We start from the raw sequence: 18,069 nt of genomic DNA on the forward strand, positions 1-18,069 counted from the left end.
CACATATAGTTATACTCAGATTTTCAACACATACACTTGTTTTCACTCTCACTTAGATATATTTACAAGTTCACACACACACACACACACACACACACACACACATGCACACAAATCAGCCTACACATATACATTTGATGCTACATGCATGTGTTTTGCCTTATCTTTTTAGGAAGCCATTACTGATACTGGAAGTTCCTCCTTGAGCAGGAAGTCAATCTCAAACCATGAAATATTTATACAAGACTTCTGGGGACACATGGGAGAAGATAGCCTTCAGGACTGTCAGGGAAATGATATACAATTACCTCATTATTATGACTAAACATTTTATCCACAAATGTAGACCTATTAATGCCAGACCACTGTTTTTCATCTTGATGTATGAGTTAACATACATTGACAGAAATGATGTGTTTAAAATCAAACAAGCTTTGACTGTAGCCCTCTGAACTTTTAGTTATTCATTTATTTCCTTATTTTTATCTCTTGTTGCTCAGTCTGTTACATGCACTGTTTGTATTTTGTTTCCACCTTGACTTTGGTTATAGAAAAAATTTGAAGTCTTTAAGTCTTCAGAATTTTGTCTTTCTAACACATAGTTAATGGTGTAAAAGGGTCTGTTTTAACCCAAACCATCAGCTTGTCAAGTAGTTTTGTTGCCTAATCCTAACCAAACTAGAAAGTAAATAAATCATCTTTAAAGTCTTTAAAAAATAAGTCAGCAATATAACAATGCATGCAAAAGTGTGAAAGGATGAAAGTTTTGTGTTTTGACCATCCATCCACCACAATCTGCTATTTAAACTACATCTCATGATTTCCCAAAGCCAACTCCTACCAGGACTGCTTTGCTTTCAGTGCTGACTGAAAATATATGAACATGTGAGTGAAAATGCAAAAGTATCAGAATACAAATGTGTGGGTGTAAGAATGACAATAAATTGCATATATATGTATGTATAATATGTATGTGAAAATAAAATGTACGTATGTAAGAGGGCCAGAATGAACTATAGCTTGGACGGTCCCTCATCTGAAACCTTTTGCTGTCAGTGTACAATCCAGTGGTATATTCACAGCATTTCAGCTTGGCTCATCAACGATACCATTTCTCTCATGCAGGGTGAGGATCTCCCCCTCAGTTTCTTTCTTAACTGTGTACATCTGTTTCTCAGACTGTTTGGAAACTCTTTGTCTGTTAGTAAAGGTCAATCGTTTATGCACAGACATGCAAGTAAGCTGCAACTTTCTGTGAGACAGTCCTCTGCAGCGAAGCAGCTCTGCGTAGGCCCTGCGGAAATCCTTGTTGAAGGCCGGATACAGGATGGGGTTCAGAGCTGAGTTAAAATAGCCCAGCCACAGGACCACAGAGTGGAGCGTATTAGGGGGGTTTTTCTCCTCCTTTATGGCCACACAGGTGAAAAAGGTGAAGTAGGGGAACCAGCAGATGACAAAGGCTCCCAGTACAGCTGCCAGGGTCACTGTGGCTTTGTGCTCTCGGGCTATGGCTGTAGTTGATGCTGTGCGTGCAAATGATGGAGTGGCAGCACGAATACGCCGCACCTGAAAAGATTGGTAAAGAAAAGGTTAGAGAGCCAGAGGACACAGAATATGAGATGAGCTCACTCACCGGTCTGATAATAAAGGATTTAATTCAGCAATGCAAGTAAATATGACTTTGTGAATGTTATCTTAACAAATGCTGCAAATGTTAGTTTCCGCTAAACTGTATGAAATCCTTTTTTGTCTTGATTTCCAAAATAGCCTCAGACAGGTGCTAAAAGTAATGCAGGCCTTAGGTCATGACCTTTTTTTAATCCCACCACAGCATGATTTACAAAATGAAAATAAACACTGACCTGCTCTCTTGCCACTCTGAATATGCAAAGATACATTCCACACATAATCAGCAGAGGCAGGTAAAATGTGCCAACGGCATAAATAAGAACATAGTTGTTATTCCATTCAAACAGGCAGTAACGTCCCTCCTTGTCCTCATCCCCCATGCCCCAGTCCAAGTGCTGCACTCGGTAGTCTGCTGTGTTCCAGCCCAGGTGGATGGGCACAAAGGACACAGCCAGTGACAAGGCCCAGATGGCGATTATGGCCAGTGTCACCCTTACAGGGGTTACTCTCCAGGAGTAGCTAAGGGGAGCTGAAATGGCTAGGTACCGGTCCACGCTGATGGCCAGAAGGGTCAGGATGGAGGACGAACACAGTAAGACATCCAGTGAGATGTAGATGTTACACAGCGCTCCTCCGAAGGGCCATTTTCCACTTCGCAGTTCCACAGTAGCAGACAAGGGCAGCACCAGCAGGCCGAGCAGGAGATCTGTCACTGCCAGCGACACCACGAAGCAGTTAGCAATGCGCCAAAGTCGACGGCTGAGCCCTACAGCCAAACATACCAGCACGTTCCCACCAATGGTCAGAATGATAAAAGACACCAGGAACAGCCAGCGGGTAGCTGTAGAGATCATGGTGACCTCCTCTGCAGGCACTGGGGCACTGAGACAGTGCTGCTGTTGGTATCACAGTAGAAAATGTTTAATCCACCCTCATCCACCTGTCTTGACTAATGCCACTTTAGATGATCCTTTCCACGGTTCCCGTGCATAAAGGTAATCAGTATCAGAAGTAGATCATAGAGTGGAAAGCACTTCTCAGCCATCTCTTTTATCACAGTGCCACTGCTGTTGGCCTCTGAAGTAAACACTTCCCTGGTGAACAAAAACAAAGGTTATTCCTTGAAAATTCACATGCCTCCACATAGATGACATTTTATCTTTTGTGTGTTCCAAAAGTAAAGTAAAAGTAAATAATGATAATCCTCTTCACATATAATCAACAGTCTAAATACAGTCGCCAGTTGAAGGTCAAATTACCAAAAATGGCCAGGGTCAAATGATTTAAAGAAAAAGTATGCACAAAGCCTGGAGTCACAGCTTTCTGTTACAGAGTTTACAACAGAAAGCTAAGCCAAACGAGACAAATTAGCCATGGCAGAGGGTTCTATTTCGCTTTCTATTAAGTTATCCCACTCCAACCTGACCACCTTCCAGTCTGGAGATACACATGAAACAAGTAATGGACCTGGACCTGAGCACAGAGAGAGCTAAAGGGAATGTGCCCTTGTATAAACGTATAGGCAGGTTGCTGAGCTGTCTCCTGGAGACACGAAAATTTACTACAGAGAGAAAACTGCTAAAGAGTGAGCTGTGCTATATTGTGCAACACTCTCAGGCTAATTCAAGACAACATGCAGTCGAGTCTAAGAAGTAAAGTTAACAAAACCAAGCTCTCCAGACAAAAAAGGAAAATAATGTTTATTCAACCACATACTGTACCCTTTTTATTTTTTGGAAACTCTATTGTAAAACTTGACTACTTTCAAAATGTTACAGACCTGCACACATCTTCACTCAAACCGTTTATTTTTTCTTTTCAAAAGTGAAAGACAGTTCAGTTGAATATTAAACTCCAAGTATGGATGAATAGAATCCATCTGGATTATCAGACGTTTGCCATTTTTCTGTCAGGTGTTCTTTCAAAGCCCCAGCTGTTTTGCTGTGTATGTTGTTATTTATTCATTCATTCATCACACTACATCCCAAAATCACCAGTCTTTTTTCCTTTTTGTGTTTCACTCACATCGACAGCAAGCTTTACATGCCATCAGTCATTGGGATTTCAGTTGGCTCAAGTAAGCTCAGCAATTCTGTGTTTTGTCATGTTTTACAAACTGCTGGTAATACCACAGTCCATCTCTAACCGCCTGGTTTGACTGTGTACATTCTGCATGTCAGCTGCTTATTACAGTAAGGCCATCTGATGTACTCTCATAAAAAACAGATGACATTTAATGTGGAGCAATAGTTCACGCTCAAATTCTCTAATTACTGTTGTTAATTCTGTTATGCTGTCGAGGCAACATCAAACTCATAGATGACACTGTAAGAGAGGGATATTTTTAATTATGCAACCACTTTTATTAATATTCTACTGATTTGTTTTTTAAAAAATAACTGTCACAAAACTTTGCTTGAAGAACGCTTAAATATATGCTAGCGTCTTCAAACTTCTGGCAAAAAATATGACTGAGTCTGAATTAATTTAAGTCAAAACGCTGTTTGACACACGATTGACCCCAAACTCTAACCGCTCTGTCTTTGTGCAAGAGGGAGGTATAAGATGTTAAAGTAAGACAGATCTCTATAACATCTTATGAAACATGACACTTGAGTGATTGTTTTTCTCCTGGTGAAGGGTCAGGTACCACATGTCCGTCAGAACTGGATCACACTTGAATTAACCTCTCTGTCCAAACATGATTCTAAAAACACAGTGACATGAAAGCCACATGTTTGATTGCACAGATAACAGCATGTCACTGTCTCCAGCTTTATGACGCCAGTTAAACAAACCAAATTGCTTGTTCATTCATATTTAAGAAAGAATAAGTCAAATTTGTACAAGCGGTTAAGTACAAATAACCACTTCTTTGAGGAACTGCTTTATCTTTTGTTTTGTGACAATGATTGCGACTGTTTTCCAGATACAACACCATCCCTGTGGTGACGGCACATATGATAAAATGTGTTTACTATGACAATGATAAGAGCAACAGACATTTATAATGTTTAAGCTAGACTGGAGGAAATTGTGGGAGTGTTTGATTTCTTTAATGATGAATTCGATTTAATTAAAAATTTTAATTCACACAGAAAAAAAATCCTGCTCAAAAGTTGCTACAATTGAACACAAGTCAAAGATAAATGAGTAGTAGCATGAAACAACATAATCAGTTTTTCTCACTTTTACTGTTTGGAAACAACGCTCTGACTGACTGAATTATTTCATTCTGTTTCTCCAGATTACAATATGTGTTAGGACTTTCTAAGAACAACAACCAAACGCAAACATCCCTTGTCTATTGTTTTAATGACACTGATGTAACCCGCCATGTTGCCTCACATGAAATACAGTTATTATCTGATACGTTGGCAAAACTTTACAATACAATACACAAAAATGTGATTAGTTACTAGGGAACATGTGAGGGTGGATGCAATTATTAATGAATCATTAACGAGCAGTTCCTGCATAACTCTTGGGAGTCAAGGAATCAAGGAGTACAGAGTAGATAAGTGAGCTGTTATGAGTTGTCATGACTTCCCCTCCAAGATTACAAAGTAGTAGTACCAAGTAATGGTAAGGTAATTTTGAGATAATGAGGGACTGCTTAGTAACTACTTCAAAATCTATCACTTTATTTAAGGGGGCACAGAAAGAGTGACTGCTGAACAAATAATTAGTAATGAATAAGTTGATTTTAGTCAGATATTTAGTTGCTTAAGCTTTTTAATAATCATGAAGAGGATGCCTGTACTCAAGTAACTCATTATCTACTATATACAGGAGTCCTTGTGGAATTTTTCACCACTCATTAGCGATTCATTAATTATTAGATCGGTCTTCCCCCATTCCTTAGTAACCACTCACATTTTTGTATTGTACTGTAAAATGTTACCAGTGCTCACAATAGTTTAATAGCTTATCTGCTCAAATGAAGCTTTTAACCTGTGTTTTCCTGAGCTGTAAGTGTAATTAATTTAAAGTAGGCATTCGTTCAGCTATACCAGAAATTCAGAGAATGCCAGGTTTTAATTTTTTTCTTTTTTTTTTTTTTAATAAAGTCAATAGATTCCCCTCAGGGGCATAATAGACATGTTCTGTTTCCATGGAGACTTTGTTTGTTCAGCACTGACAGAGTTTAGATCGAGCTGTGTCCCTGGCCAGCCTGTTGCTCTCATTTGGTGCTGTAAGGACCATCAGTCACCCGACATAAAGAGCTGGACAGAGAGGCTGTGAAGGGTGGTCAGAAAACTCAAAAAGCAGCAAATGATCTGCATTTGCCCCCGCTTTCATTTGGCCTTCTGGCTGATGTACCACAACACTATAAGGTAACAGGTGAAACACAACACCACATTACCACGATGACGAGCCGAGATCATTTTACAGTTCATTGCATAATTAATTTCTTGCTTCCCAGACAGTCTAGGAGAGGGAGCAAAATAAACAAAACAAAAATTCTTGACATGAGAAGAATGTGCCAGAAAACACAAACTTGCAGAGAACTGGCATTAAATAAGACTAGAGCTTGATTTAATACTTTGAACATATCCATGCAATGTGAAAGGCTGGTATTATTATGTACCTGTGTGTGTCAGAAAGTGCAAGCCACATGCTGTGCTCCCACTCAGTGCACGCCTACATACATGTTGCCACTAATAACTAATAATGGCACTCTTAGTTATACACAGCACATCAAAATCCTGATATTATTGTTTATTAATAATTACCAATTAAGACTTATAGACTGGTGTCATCAGACTTGCATCTGCTTTACACTGCAAATGATCTACTCTACAGCGACCACCGTATATAACATCATATGACATTATGTTTCTACTCAGCAGCTGTTAATATAACAGAGGTGTTAATACAATAGAGGTTGGCTTCATGGGAAAAATGAAATCTGGTGAGGCAGAATTGTTAACAACGTATGATAACAATGTGGCAAAATGCAAAGGCCCAGAATGACACACATTTCTTTGCCTTGTTCTCTTGTACTAAGCTTCTTCCACTTTCTTTCCTGCCACATACTGAAGTGAGAACATATTCTTCCCCATTACCTAATCCAGGATGTGTTGATTCCATTAAGCAGATCATTATCATATTTTCAGAAACATACACCTAATTGCTTTGTGGCTTACTGGAACAACTCCCATACAATGGCTAATAATCATATCAATCACCTGCACTTTCAGGTCTGAACCAAATGTTGAACTGCTGTAAGAAATCAGCAAGGGAGTAATGCAGATACAAATTAATCAACCTAGCGACATAGTAAAAAGGTCAGAATTGGAATCGCTGAAGTACAGTTATCAGAATATTCTAATATCGTCTGGAAGTGTTTTTGACATACTGATACATCTAACATTACCACAATTGCTAGACCTTAAATCCTGATTAGGACCTACACCTTTAACCCACAAGCTAACTGAAATGTGCAGTAATGTTCTAACAGCTGCCACTCATTCAAAAGCATGTAGCTTGCCTTAATAAAATGTATGTAATGTATTTTGTGATATACAGCTGCTGATCAAGACCAAGCCACCCACCTAAATGGCTGCTAACATCATGTGAATGTGTAACAAAACACAAATGAATCACTAAGCAAGACATTCTGAACAGTCTAAGCACCAAACTTGGGTGAACCTTCATCTTTGTGATTTTGGGACTTTCAAAAAGAGTGTGAGCTTGGTTAAAGTTCAGCATTATTTCTCCACATAACATCCTAAATAAAGTTGCTCAAAACATGTCGACTCACCTCACATGGTTTGTCTTAAGTAGTGGTCAGATCCCAACCTGCCTCTCAGTTCGTGAATGTTCTTCTCTGTTTCCTTGATCCTGCTTAAGGGTAAACTATTCTCTCTCTCTCTCTCTCTCTCTCTCTCTCTCTTTCTCCTCCCTCCCTCTCCTCCTCTTCCTCTCTCCGTCACTGCTCTCATAGGCATGTGTGCGCAGACGCATGTAACCTATATGCACTTTAACGTCTAATGCACTCATTAATTGTTCGCTCATGAGTACTGTCACTGTTGTTTTAGCTCGAGAATTTATTTTACCACCAACAGTCAGACCCACAACGGCTTCCAACAAGGGTATTTTCAAACTGGATAATTTTTCATCTCAAGAATCAGCAACATTTTCCGTGAAGACCACTTGTAGAATGCGTTATGGAAGGAGGCATAATGCATTACAATGAATTCAAAAAGCTTTATAACTATACTCATAAACACACAAAGCTTTCTGATGCACTATATTAAAAGTGACAAACATTACAGATGTGACTTATATTGAATTAGTTAAATCGTCTTATCTGCTATAATGGTCCATGCAGCGTCACTTCAAGTTATCATTGTACATATTACGTACAGTGAAGTACATATTGATGCATCTGTAATGATGCAGGCCTCATTATAATGCGTCACTGTTGGTGGTCGGTAAAGTGTAATACATTTAAAAGAATCAGTGCTGAATTACAGAGGATTAACAAGCATTGATAGGCTTACTGAGTCCTTATTACACTTAATTGTTGAGGTGTGTATAAACTAGCACAGACAATCTTAGTGTATTAGATCTCCCATCAGTCGGTCTTTCAGTTTATAGCTTGTCAAAAACATCCATACGACTTTTAAACATGAAATTATATGTTATGTTATAACACACACACACGTGTGATATATTGTTATTATCAAGTGTGTTATGTGTTTTAATTAATGAACAAACAAAGTGTGGCTTAACTTTCCCAGCACTAAAATCACCCCTTATGCCTCTAAATGAAAACAAGTTAACAGTTAAAGCAGGTTTGAATAATTATTCAGGCTAAAAGGATTGATCAATAACATGAGTAACTTGGAGGTTGTGTCACCATCTTCCAGAAAAGTGCCTCCAGGTAGTCCAACTATATCTGCCACTGAAATCACTTGCATAGCTAGTTAGTTGTTTGCACATACACATTTCTATCAAGTTTTCCTGTTGTTTTAAATGCATGATTAAAAAGGGTTAAAAAAGTGAAGACCAGCGTGGATGGAATATTAATATCCTCAGTCCCAAAGGGAGCCATAAAATCATGTAGCAAGGGAGGAGGAGAAGGCCTGAGAATCACTGAGGCTGGTAAGACTATTTGTTCTACTAGAAATAGCAGTGTGCTAGGTCAACGGGGTAACGAAGACAAATTTCACAAGAGAAGGGCAGCTTAAACACTAAAAATATAGTGTTAGTTGGAAGAAGGGGTCTGTAATCAAGTGAACTAATCTGATCAATTTGGATGTACTTGCCCAGACATAAATATTCAGTCAGAGAATTGTTTGAATCTTGGTATTATAATCTAGAAGATAAAAAAAAGAAGAAGTGGGAACCATCGTTTGCATGATCTCATCCTTCACGGCTGCATCTCTACATGATGAGGGCATTTTGTTTTTCAACTTTATTTGTTTGTGCCATAAATCTAATATCTTGAATTTATGCAAGGTTCATTACCTCCAGTAAAAGAGTCAACACACCTCACAACCAAAAGACACAACACGGTAGTTAGCATGAAGCAAACTAAGATCGAAATCAGAAATGAATTCAGATTTATTTTGTAATAAAGAAGCAGTTAGCAGGCAGTGTGACTGTGTCACTCAATTTTGACTCGCATCATGATAACTTTAAAAACTCTGCAGTTACATTCTTTTCCATTATATTATGCATTTGAAATATGACAAAACCACAAGCACCCCGTCTTTATTTTTTTGTTTGTTGATGTGGATACTTTGGTAACAGGCTGAAAAAAACTCTTTCCTTCCTCCTGCTGGACATAAGTGGGTAGTACATCGTGGATTGTGTGGGTAGTGGTCAAATGTTACTAAATAAATGTTCTCACACAGAAATATTGTACTTTTTTTTCTTTTCTGCATTTATTTGACAACTACAGTATAGTTACTAATTAGTTTGTTATTTAGGATTTTCCATGAATGCATATGATGTTCATAGATTAAACTCCCAGTCAGTACAGTGAGCCCTACTCTGAGAAAAATAAATCATTAAAGGATCAACATTAATAACCCGATAATATACGGTTGCATGCTTATAGGAGTTTTGGTTGTATATCAGTATGCTTTGTACACAAGTGATGAATGTGTATATGTGTACTGCAGGAGAGCAGACTTAGATTATTCTGGCCGTAGAATTTGATTCTTCTCAGCCATGAAGACGAATTAAAAAGGCCTTCCAGCTGTGTTGTCTGTCAATCATACTCATTCACACTCGTGTGCTAACAAGATGTGAGTGAGCCTCAAGTGATGTTTCTGACTAACAAGCTTTTTCTCACTGTTTCAAGGCCTCTGGTCTGACCTGTTTCATGTTGCTGCACTTCCAAATCCAGACTTTCTTCTATCATCAAAGCTGTCTTCTAAATCAAATAAAAAAAAAGACTGGTTCTTGCCGAAACATCTAAAAGACTACTGGATTTCCATAATACTTTCTACTGATATTCCTTTCCCATCCTCCAGATACCAGAGGATAGTGGATGACTTTGGTGATACCCTGACTTTTTTTTATTTCACTTAGCAAAAAATTTTGACGTCTGTAAGGGACAAAACACGATTTTTCAGCTTTCAAATGATGCATCCTAAAGTCTTTGGTTGACATTTAAAATGTCTGAACAACCCTGAAATTGACTGCCATGAAATTTGGTAAAGCCATGGTTAGCATTGCAGCCTCACAGCAAGAGGGTTCCAGGTTCGAATCCTGGTCTGGGCCCTTCTGTGTGGAGTTTGCATGTTCTCCCTGTGCCTGCGTGGGTACAGGTTTCTCCTGGTACTCCGGCTTCCTCCCACACTCCCAAAAACATGCACATTAGGTTAACTGGCTACTCTACATTGCCCCCTAGGTGTGAGTGTGTGCGTGACCATCTGTCTGTGTGTGTTGGCCCTGTGAGTGACTGGTAACCAGCCCAGGGTGTATCCCACGTCTTGCCCAAAGTTAGCTGGGATAGGCTCCACCTCCCTCTTGACCCTGATGGATAAAGCAGTACAGCACATGGATGGATGGAAATTTGGTACAGACATTCATGTTTCACACAGGATGAATCCTGCTTATTTGTGGTGTACATTTTTGTTTTTTATTGAAATATCTCAACAGTTATTGGATGGACTCCCATGCAGTTTGGTACATGTTCCCCTCAGGATGAGCTGTATTGATTGATAAATTGATAATTGACAAACATAATATAATATAATTTTATAATATAATATTCTTCTAAAATAAATTACAATATGCTTACAAAGAATATTTCTAATCAACATAGCTTTGCTCACCTCTCAAAAGTATCAAGGTCCAGAACTTCCTTTTCTCTGCCCTTTTTTAAATGTTTATTCTGCACTGTGGCTTTAGGACTGGAAAAATTAGGACTAAAGCTACAGACTGGGAGCATACATCAGATGCGGTTCAAAAGTTAAAAAACAGACTGACCTAAACAAACAAGTAACACAAAATAAATGATAAGACCTGCGTCACTGGAGCTGTTGCTACATATTTATCAATGGAAGGTTTAAAGTTTTAAGCTGTTGTTGCACAATAACCGTTTGTTTGCATTATGTGTACGTGTGTTTTATCATTGTTTGATTATGATCCTTGTCAGCCAAATGAATTATCCTCTTGGGGCAGTAAAGGAAGTCATTACCACATATGGAATGTTTTGCTCCACATTTTTCAAAGAAGTAAGACACATTTTTGAAAAACAAACCACTTCTTGATTTTGTATTCTTTGTTTAATAAAGACAGTAAAGTGATCTGTGATATCCAGTGATCATATGATTCATTCAAAACCGCAGTGAAATCAGTGAGAGTGTGATATGTTCCACCATCAATGCGTTTACACACCTTTATCCGTCACGTTCAACATGATGGAAACAGAATATACAGATGAGACTGGAAATTGTTATCTGTGTTATGCAGGATTACTAAGTCAAATTAAAACACGTTCAAGGCTATATAAAAACCCCATGCAATTTCCTGCTCTGTTGTATATAAATTCAACCAGTTCTTTCTCCTTCCTTTTCCATTGTGTTCTGTCATATTACATTTCCATTACGGGGGAAGCCGCTCTCTGATATCTCGTGGATTACTGCTCCTCTGAAGCCCCTCTGCAGGACACTTGACCCTGGGAGGAGGAGTGAGAGCAAACCCCAATCTACCCTCTTCCACCCCTCTTTGCCCCCGCGGAACACTGCCAGTCCATGTCCACGTCAAAATGAGTCATTATTTTTGTCTGTGAATCAAAAAGGCAGCAATGTTTCCGTATAAAGAAACAGGAAAGGAAAGATTTCATATTTGGGGGATATAAAAGCATAAAAGAGGTTGCATGTTAACAAAATACACTCATATTAACTGACAAACATGTACTGACACGGGAACGGAAATCATCTCCATAGTTTCGCTGCTGACCGGAAACTTGGCATAGCTACTGAATTTGTTGCCACATTTGGCGTGTATCTGCAGGAGCTGTTTGTCCATAAATAATGAGGTCACACAGCTACAACTCATGAATGTGATCATGCAGACTTGACAACCATGCTGTCTCAGTGCATCCCGGCCATCCCATGATATAATCTAATTGCATATTAGCTCCCTGAGTACAGACAAATGTATGCTGTTTGTGTAGCACCTACTTACATTGCATGGAAGCACACACACACTGTTTTCTCCCACTTCATTGCCAATTTTTGATGTAGCACTTTATTAAATAAACCAAATTGAGTTTGTTAGCCCTATATTTGACCTAATTTCATATTCCTAACAGGGCGACACAAAAATCTACAACTAAATCTAATCTTTATGGGATGTTATGTGGTGAGGGCATAAACATTAGAAATGTGCTTATATTGACTTAGCTGATTATACCAGACAGATAAAGTGAGAACACATGTTGAGTTCAAGTTGCGTTCACACACATTATCTGTGTTTAAGAAGAAGAGTGCTATAATTTCAGAAACAAGTCTTGACTGAAGCTGTAACTGATTCCATTTTCTCACGGTGACTCTGCATCCCGTTTGCAAAGACAAACAGCACCACATTTACTAAAGATTAGTTTTTCTTTTCAAGCTTTAACCATGTCACAGTCATAAAGCATGTGTGCAAGCACATATTATTCAAAATCTGCAGTTATATGGCATATTTAGTATACAGGCACTTTATATTTTGTTGTGTTACTGGTATTACTGCAATGTAATACTACATGCAAAATTATCATTTGTAACTATAACACTTGGATACACTATAACACAAGTTTGGGGAGACTTTCTTTCATGGAAAAAACAAACAACTGTCAACTGTCCCCAATATTTGAGTAATATCAACAGTGACTAGCTTACTGCTGGCATAATTAAATCAGGGAATACAAAGTGAGAATTGCTAATGTGTTTCAGTGTCTTCTCTACAACACAGGACATGGCTTAAAGCAGGAGATGCAAGTTGGAAAACAAAACTTCAGTGCCTCTGCTGAAATTGTACTCAACCCCACAGTCATAAGCAAAGCTAAATGTGCTACAGTACGTCTTCCAAGTGAGACAAAGACAGTTTTGATTATTTCACGCTAATTAAAACTTATTCAGAGGATATACTGATAAAAGTTGTCAAACTGCCAAATGTAGAGACTGAACTTTTTGAAGAAAACAAAAATGCCTAACAAGGAACTGCTAGCACTTACTCTGGATTAAAGCTGTAAGCACGTTTGCTTTGCTCAAACCAAGTGCAATATAAGTGTGATAGTTGTTCGCATCAAAGTACAGCATCAGTGCTCAGAAGACATTTCATTTTCTCATCAAAACAAAACAAACAGAAAAAGAGGTCACATAAGGACACTCCGCCCTTCTGCTGTCAGGTTAGCTGATGATTCAAAGAGAAAAGCAGACACTCATTCTTTCACTAATTGTTAACAGATAACAAACCACAGCTAAACGGACTTAAGAAGAAACCAGAAACTGATGTCTGCTCAGTTTGTCATACTTTCACATTATTAGTGTTAGATTTGTAAAGATGCATTCATTAGCATCCTGTAGATGTAGAAAATCACAGTTCGCTGTGCTGGAAAGAAGAATAACAGGGCAATTTGCACAAAATTTGTCTGAAATGTCTGTCAGTGCACAGCAGGCTGCCCTGGGAGAAAAGCACTGTAGTGGAAATGAGTTTGTCCTCTCTGAAACTGCTTGACAACATACACACATGTAGCCTAATAGATATTAAAACACAATAGTTATTACCTTCAGCTCACAATGTCCAGTTTTGTCCATTTATGCCTATAAATGAATTCTGGAAATTGTATCTCTCTGCATTTGTTCCCCCATCTGGCAAAAGTCTCTTTAAGAAAATGGCCTGTTACCTTTGCTGCTATGTGTAAGATTTTACACTACACTGTGTTGTCAAATGATTTGCATATGTTCCACTGGATTAAAAGCATGCATGAATCATTGGTGCCACATACAGCTTAATGTGGCACAGAAATTCCAAAAAATGCAAATCAGTGTGAGTTTGGAACATGCTTTCAGTGCTAGACTGCCCAGGATGTTAACACTGAAATATCTCAACAACACAGACACGCTTTGTGGCAGTAGCTGAACTTTCTCACAATCCCTCACCGTGATCTACATCTCAATAACTATTATATTGATTGCATATGGATCTACACTGTATGGATTTCCCTGAGTTTCTGTACAGACATTCATGCTCCCCAGACAACAAATTCAACTGACTTTGATCATTACCTAAATTTTTCAGCATCATGAAATAGACATTTCTGGCTCTGAATGAAAAGTGCCAACAAGTATGAATTAAATTTCCATGAAATTTGAACTGCACCTGCATGTTCTCACAGGGTGAATGAATCAGTTTTCATCTGATGCCAACATTTCATTGTCCAATGGTTTGGTTCATAAAAAAAAAAAAAAAAAAAAAAAAAAACCCTGCAAAATGAATGACATTGCCATCAGCCTCAGCTGCATCTTGTTTGTTTGTAAATGATAGCATGGTAAACTAAAATAGTGACAACTATAAATATTAGCACCTTAGCATTGTCGCAGTGAGCATGTTAGAATACTCACATTGTAATGTTATAAAAAAATGTGACTTTTATCTTGCACGTGGTAGTGGTCTCTAAGGAGTTTTACTTGAAACTCTATATTAGCTTCTTGGGTTCTCATTGCAACACTGTTAGCTAGGCTACACCTACCTGAAATTGCCTAAAGCAACAGAAATAGAGAAACATCTCTTTTTTGCCACCTGTTAAATAAAGGTCCATTCATTCATCCCTCAGCTCTCTTTTTAACTGACTAACTTAAATTTGAGTCATTTTGTGAGGAACTGCACATTGTTTCAATGGTCCATTATTCCAAAACCCTTTATTCCAAAAAATGTCCCGCTTGACCAAAATTCCATGTCTGACAGCTCATTTTCCTGAAAACTAATGCCCATTGCTCCAAAGGCTGACTGCTGGGAAGATACACACTGTAGATGCTAGCCATGTCCATGGTGTTGGATCGGCAGGTGTTAACAGACTATCTTTCTGGCCTTACACCAAATGACATTTCAAGCAATTTTATGTCGCAGACAAATTTCCGATGTCACAATTAACTCATGAGTGTTTGGCCTCAGTTGGTGCACACTTCCATCACAAAAGTCATTAGGATGAGTGACTAAACAGAGAGCGTGTACTTTCAGAGCAATGGGCCTTCAGAGCAGTGGCCATTCGTTTTTGCTGTAGCAGGCTGTCAGTCAAATAGGCTGTTGGTCCACTGGGACATATTTTGGACTGTTGGGGTTTTTAGACTTATGGGCCATCAGAACAATGGCACGGCACCATTTTTGCATGTTTTGTATATTCAGCATTCTTTACCTGTTCCTCATTCACCTTGGCTTTCCGGCACTTTTCTGTGCACAGGTAGAGGACAGCTTGTGTGAGCTTGTGAGCTGGCAGCTGCCCATGGCTTTTTATGCAGTTGCTGCTGAGGGCCGCTGGACCTCAACCAGACGGACCAGTGAACCAAAATAATGAGCTGAAAGTGGCTGAAGGCTGCATAGAGTTGCAGACTAAGGTGTTATTTTTTGGTGGCATTGGCAGTGGTAGTAATCCTTTCACCTCGCAGGGAGTTATTTGATTTAAAGTTAATATTGCTTAATGGAAAAGGAAGGCTTTTTAAATTTACTTGTTAAGTCGTGGGTCGAGACCATAAGGGACAACCAGTGCTTAATTTGGAAATACTGTATTACAGGGAAATATTAGTATTATTTGATTTAGCGTGTTAACACATGAACACCTGCAGACCAGACACACAAACAACACAGCAACAATACATTTTTTACACACCACAAATATGTCCAGTATGTAGAAATATGATTCCCTCTGAAGTCCATTTTTCTTATATAAAAGCTTGAAAAGAAACACACAACATTAAAAACAGAAACTAGTAAAAACTTCTGTCTGACACACTGAGTACTGTATAGATGCCCTAACAGCCCACAAGCAAATTTGGAGGCTGCACACTTTATGAGGCTGTTAATGAGGATAAATGAAGGTTTGACTAAATCAAACATATGGGTAAACAAACATACAAACAACATTTAGATGGATGTTAGTTGTTGTACAGTTATTCAAAATGGTGTGCACATCTAATTTGCACAGGCACAGCCTCGGTGATGCTGATGTTCCTGAGGCCTAACAAACATGTTAGTATCCAAAGATAATTTTCTCCAATATCTGCCTCCAGCCCTATCCAGTTACCACAAGAGGAACACAATAATGTTGTTGCTGTGATTAGATAACAGACACACACTAAATAGCTCTTCTGTGCCACTATGTGAATTTCAGGAATACTTTTATGGCTACAAGAAGGGTTGAACTGAGAACTATTTGTCTTTGAACGTTGACACTGCAGTGTCATGTAGATAACAGGTTGTGTCATTCACTTTGAAAGATATTCTCTGATATGGAACAAATGGTAATTGCAATACGTTATTTGGCCTATTTATGTTTTGTTTTATAGACCCATTTGTCTTTGGCTTTATGATTCAGTGGAGTGCTGTTGCTGCATTGTTTAGCAGTAACAGAATTGGCAGGTTCATTTGCAGAGAGCTGCAGACTCTCAGCAAAACTCTTAAATAAAGCCTTTAAAGCTCAGTGAGCATGGCTGAGGCTTGCTAATCCCATTTTCTAAGTTTCTACATTGACGCCTCTTTGTTCTTATCTGTATGCTTTTTGTTCTGGTTAGTAAGTTTCTTTAAAGCTAGTATTATCTGATAAGATTTATATAAAGCAATCATTTAACATTACACTTAAAATTAAGTTTGATTTCTAATAGCACATTATAAATAATGTTAATCCTTATAAAAGGCCCTTCAAATTAAATATAAATTGAAATATGAATTATATAAATTCACACAATATGTCTTAAAGCTTTTAATTCCAAAAGCTGAAAAAAGTAAACTCCATGCTCTCCTTGACTCTGGGTGTTTACTCTCTAGAAGCTCTGCTCAGCATTGCCCACTTCTCTGTCCTCCAGTCTTGCCGTCTTGCAGCAGCTGTCTGCCATTAGCAGGGTCACTCATTAATCTGAACGCTGGCATTTGTCCCTCCGCTTAGCTCTATTAGTACAATTAACTGCACATCATTTGTCAAATATTTGCATAAAAAATTCTCCAAAAGGCACCGACACCACAAACACAGCTGCGAGGTTAAATTCAGTGACTCTTATACTTTAATATTATTTAAACATGACACCAAAACTTTTTTTGTACCAATTTCTTCTGTAAAGTTGGACATTTTAACCTAAAGTCTTATGAGGATTGACTTGCTTTGGATCCAATCTTTAGTGGCTATTTGGAGAACTTGCAGCCCACGAGCCTCAAGCTAAGAGGAGTGAACTAAAGATCATTTCTGTCTAACTCCACACCCTGAAATATTTTTTTATTTTCAATCTTGTATTCTTCATCTCCAGCTAAACATAATCTGAAGCAATTTGAAACTTCAAGCAGCTAGCTCTAGAGTCAGGAAAAAGGCTTTCAACAACTTTCTTCCTCCTAACACCAGTAAACACACTCTGAAGTTATTGCAATGTTCTGCTGCACATTTATGAATATAATTGGCTATTGTCCAAACATGTAGCTGTACATGTTAGCATGCATGGATGCACTGTTGCTATTTCCACATCCACTCAAAGTAGACAGACATGTGCTACCTGCATCAGACTGCCACATTTTTGCAGTTGCTATGAACCCACATTTCACTTTGGTACCATTGTTGCATGAATTTCACTTTCAGTTGGTATTATTTCTTCTTGGAGGTATTTTAATTAAAGCAGATAAATATTTTCTGCTCAAGTCTCTGCTTGGCTTACTGCTCAGATACACTGTTTATAAGTTCTTTGCTCGCAAGCTTTTATCCAAAAAAATCACTAAATCTCATATTCC

At 38.4% G+C, this 18,069-nt stretch overlaps 1 protein-coding gene across 1 annotated transcript; it reads right to left on the reverse strand.

Moving 5' to 3' along the window:
* Nucleotides 1-798: 798 nt before the first annotated feature.
* On the reverse strand, nucleotides 799-7,497 carry hrh2b (histamine receptor H2b). The gene is made up of 3 exons (XM_046411724.1): nucleotides 7,397-7,497; nucleotides 1,863-2,723; nucleotides 799-1,566 (listed from the first exon to the last, which is right to left on the reverse strand). Exons 2-3 carry the CDS (start codon nucleotides 2,481-2,483, stop codon nucleotides 1,087-1,089), a joined length of 1,101 nt encoding a protein of 366 aa, XP_046267680.1. The 5' UTR covers nucleotides 2,484-2,723; nucleotides 7,397-7,497; the 3' UTR covers nucleotides 799-1,086.
* Between the last annotated feature and the right edge of the window lie 10,572 nt (nucleotides 7,498-18,069).

The sequence above is a fragment of the Scatophagus argus genome, chromosome 14 (assembly GCF_020382885.2).
Source record: "Scatophagus argus isolate fScaArg1 chromosome 14, fScaArg1.pri, whole genome shotgun sequence".
Lineage (NCBI taxonomy): Eukaryota > Metazoa > Chordata > Actinopteri > Scatophagidae > Scatophagus > Scatophagus argus.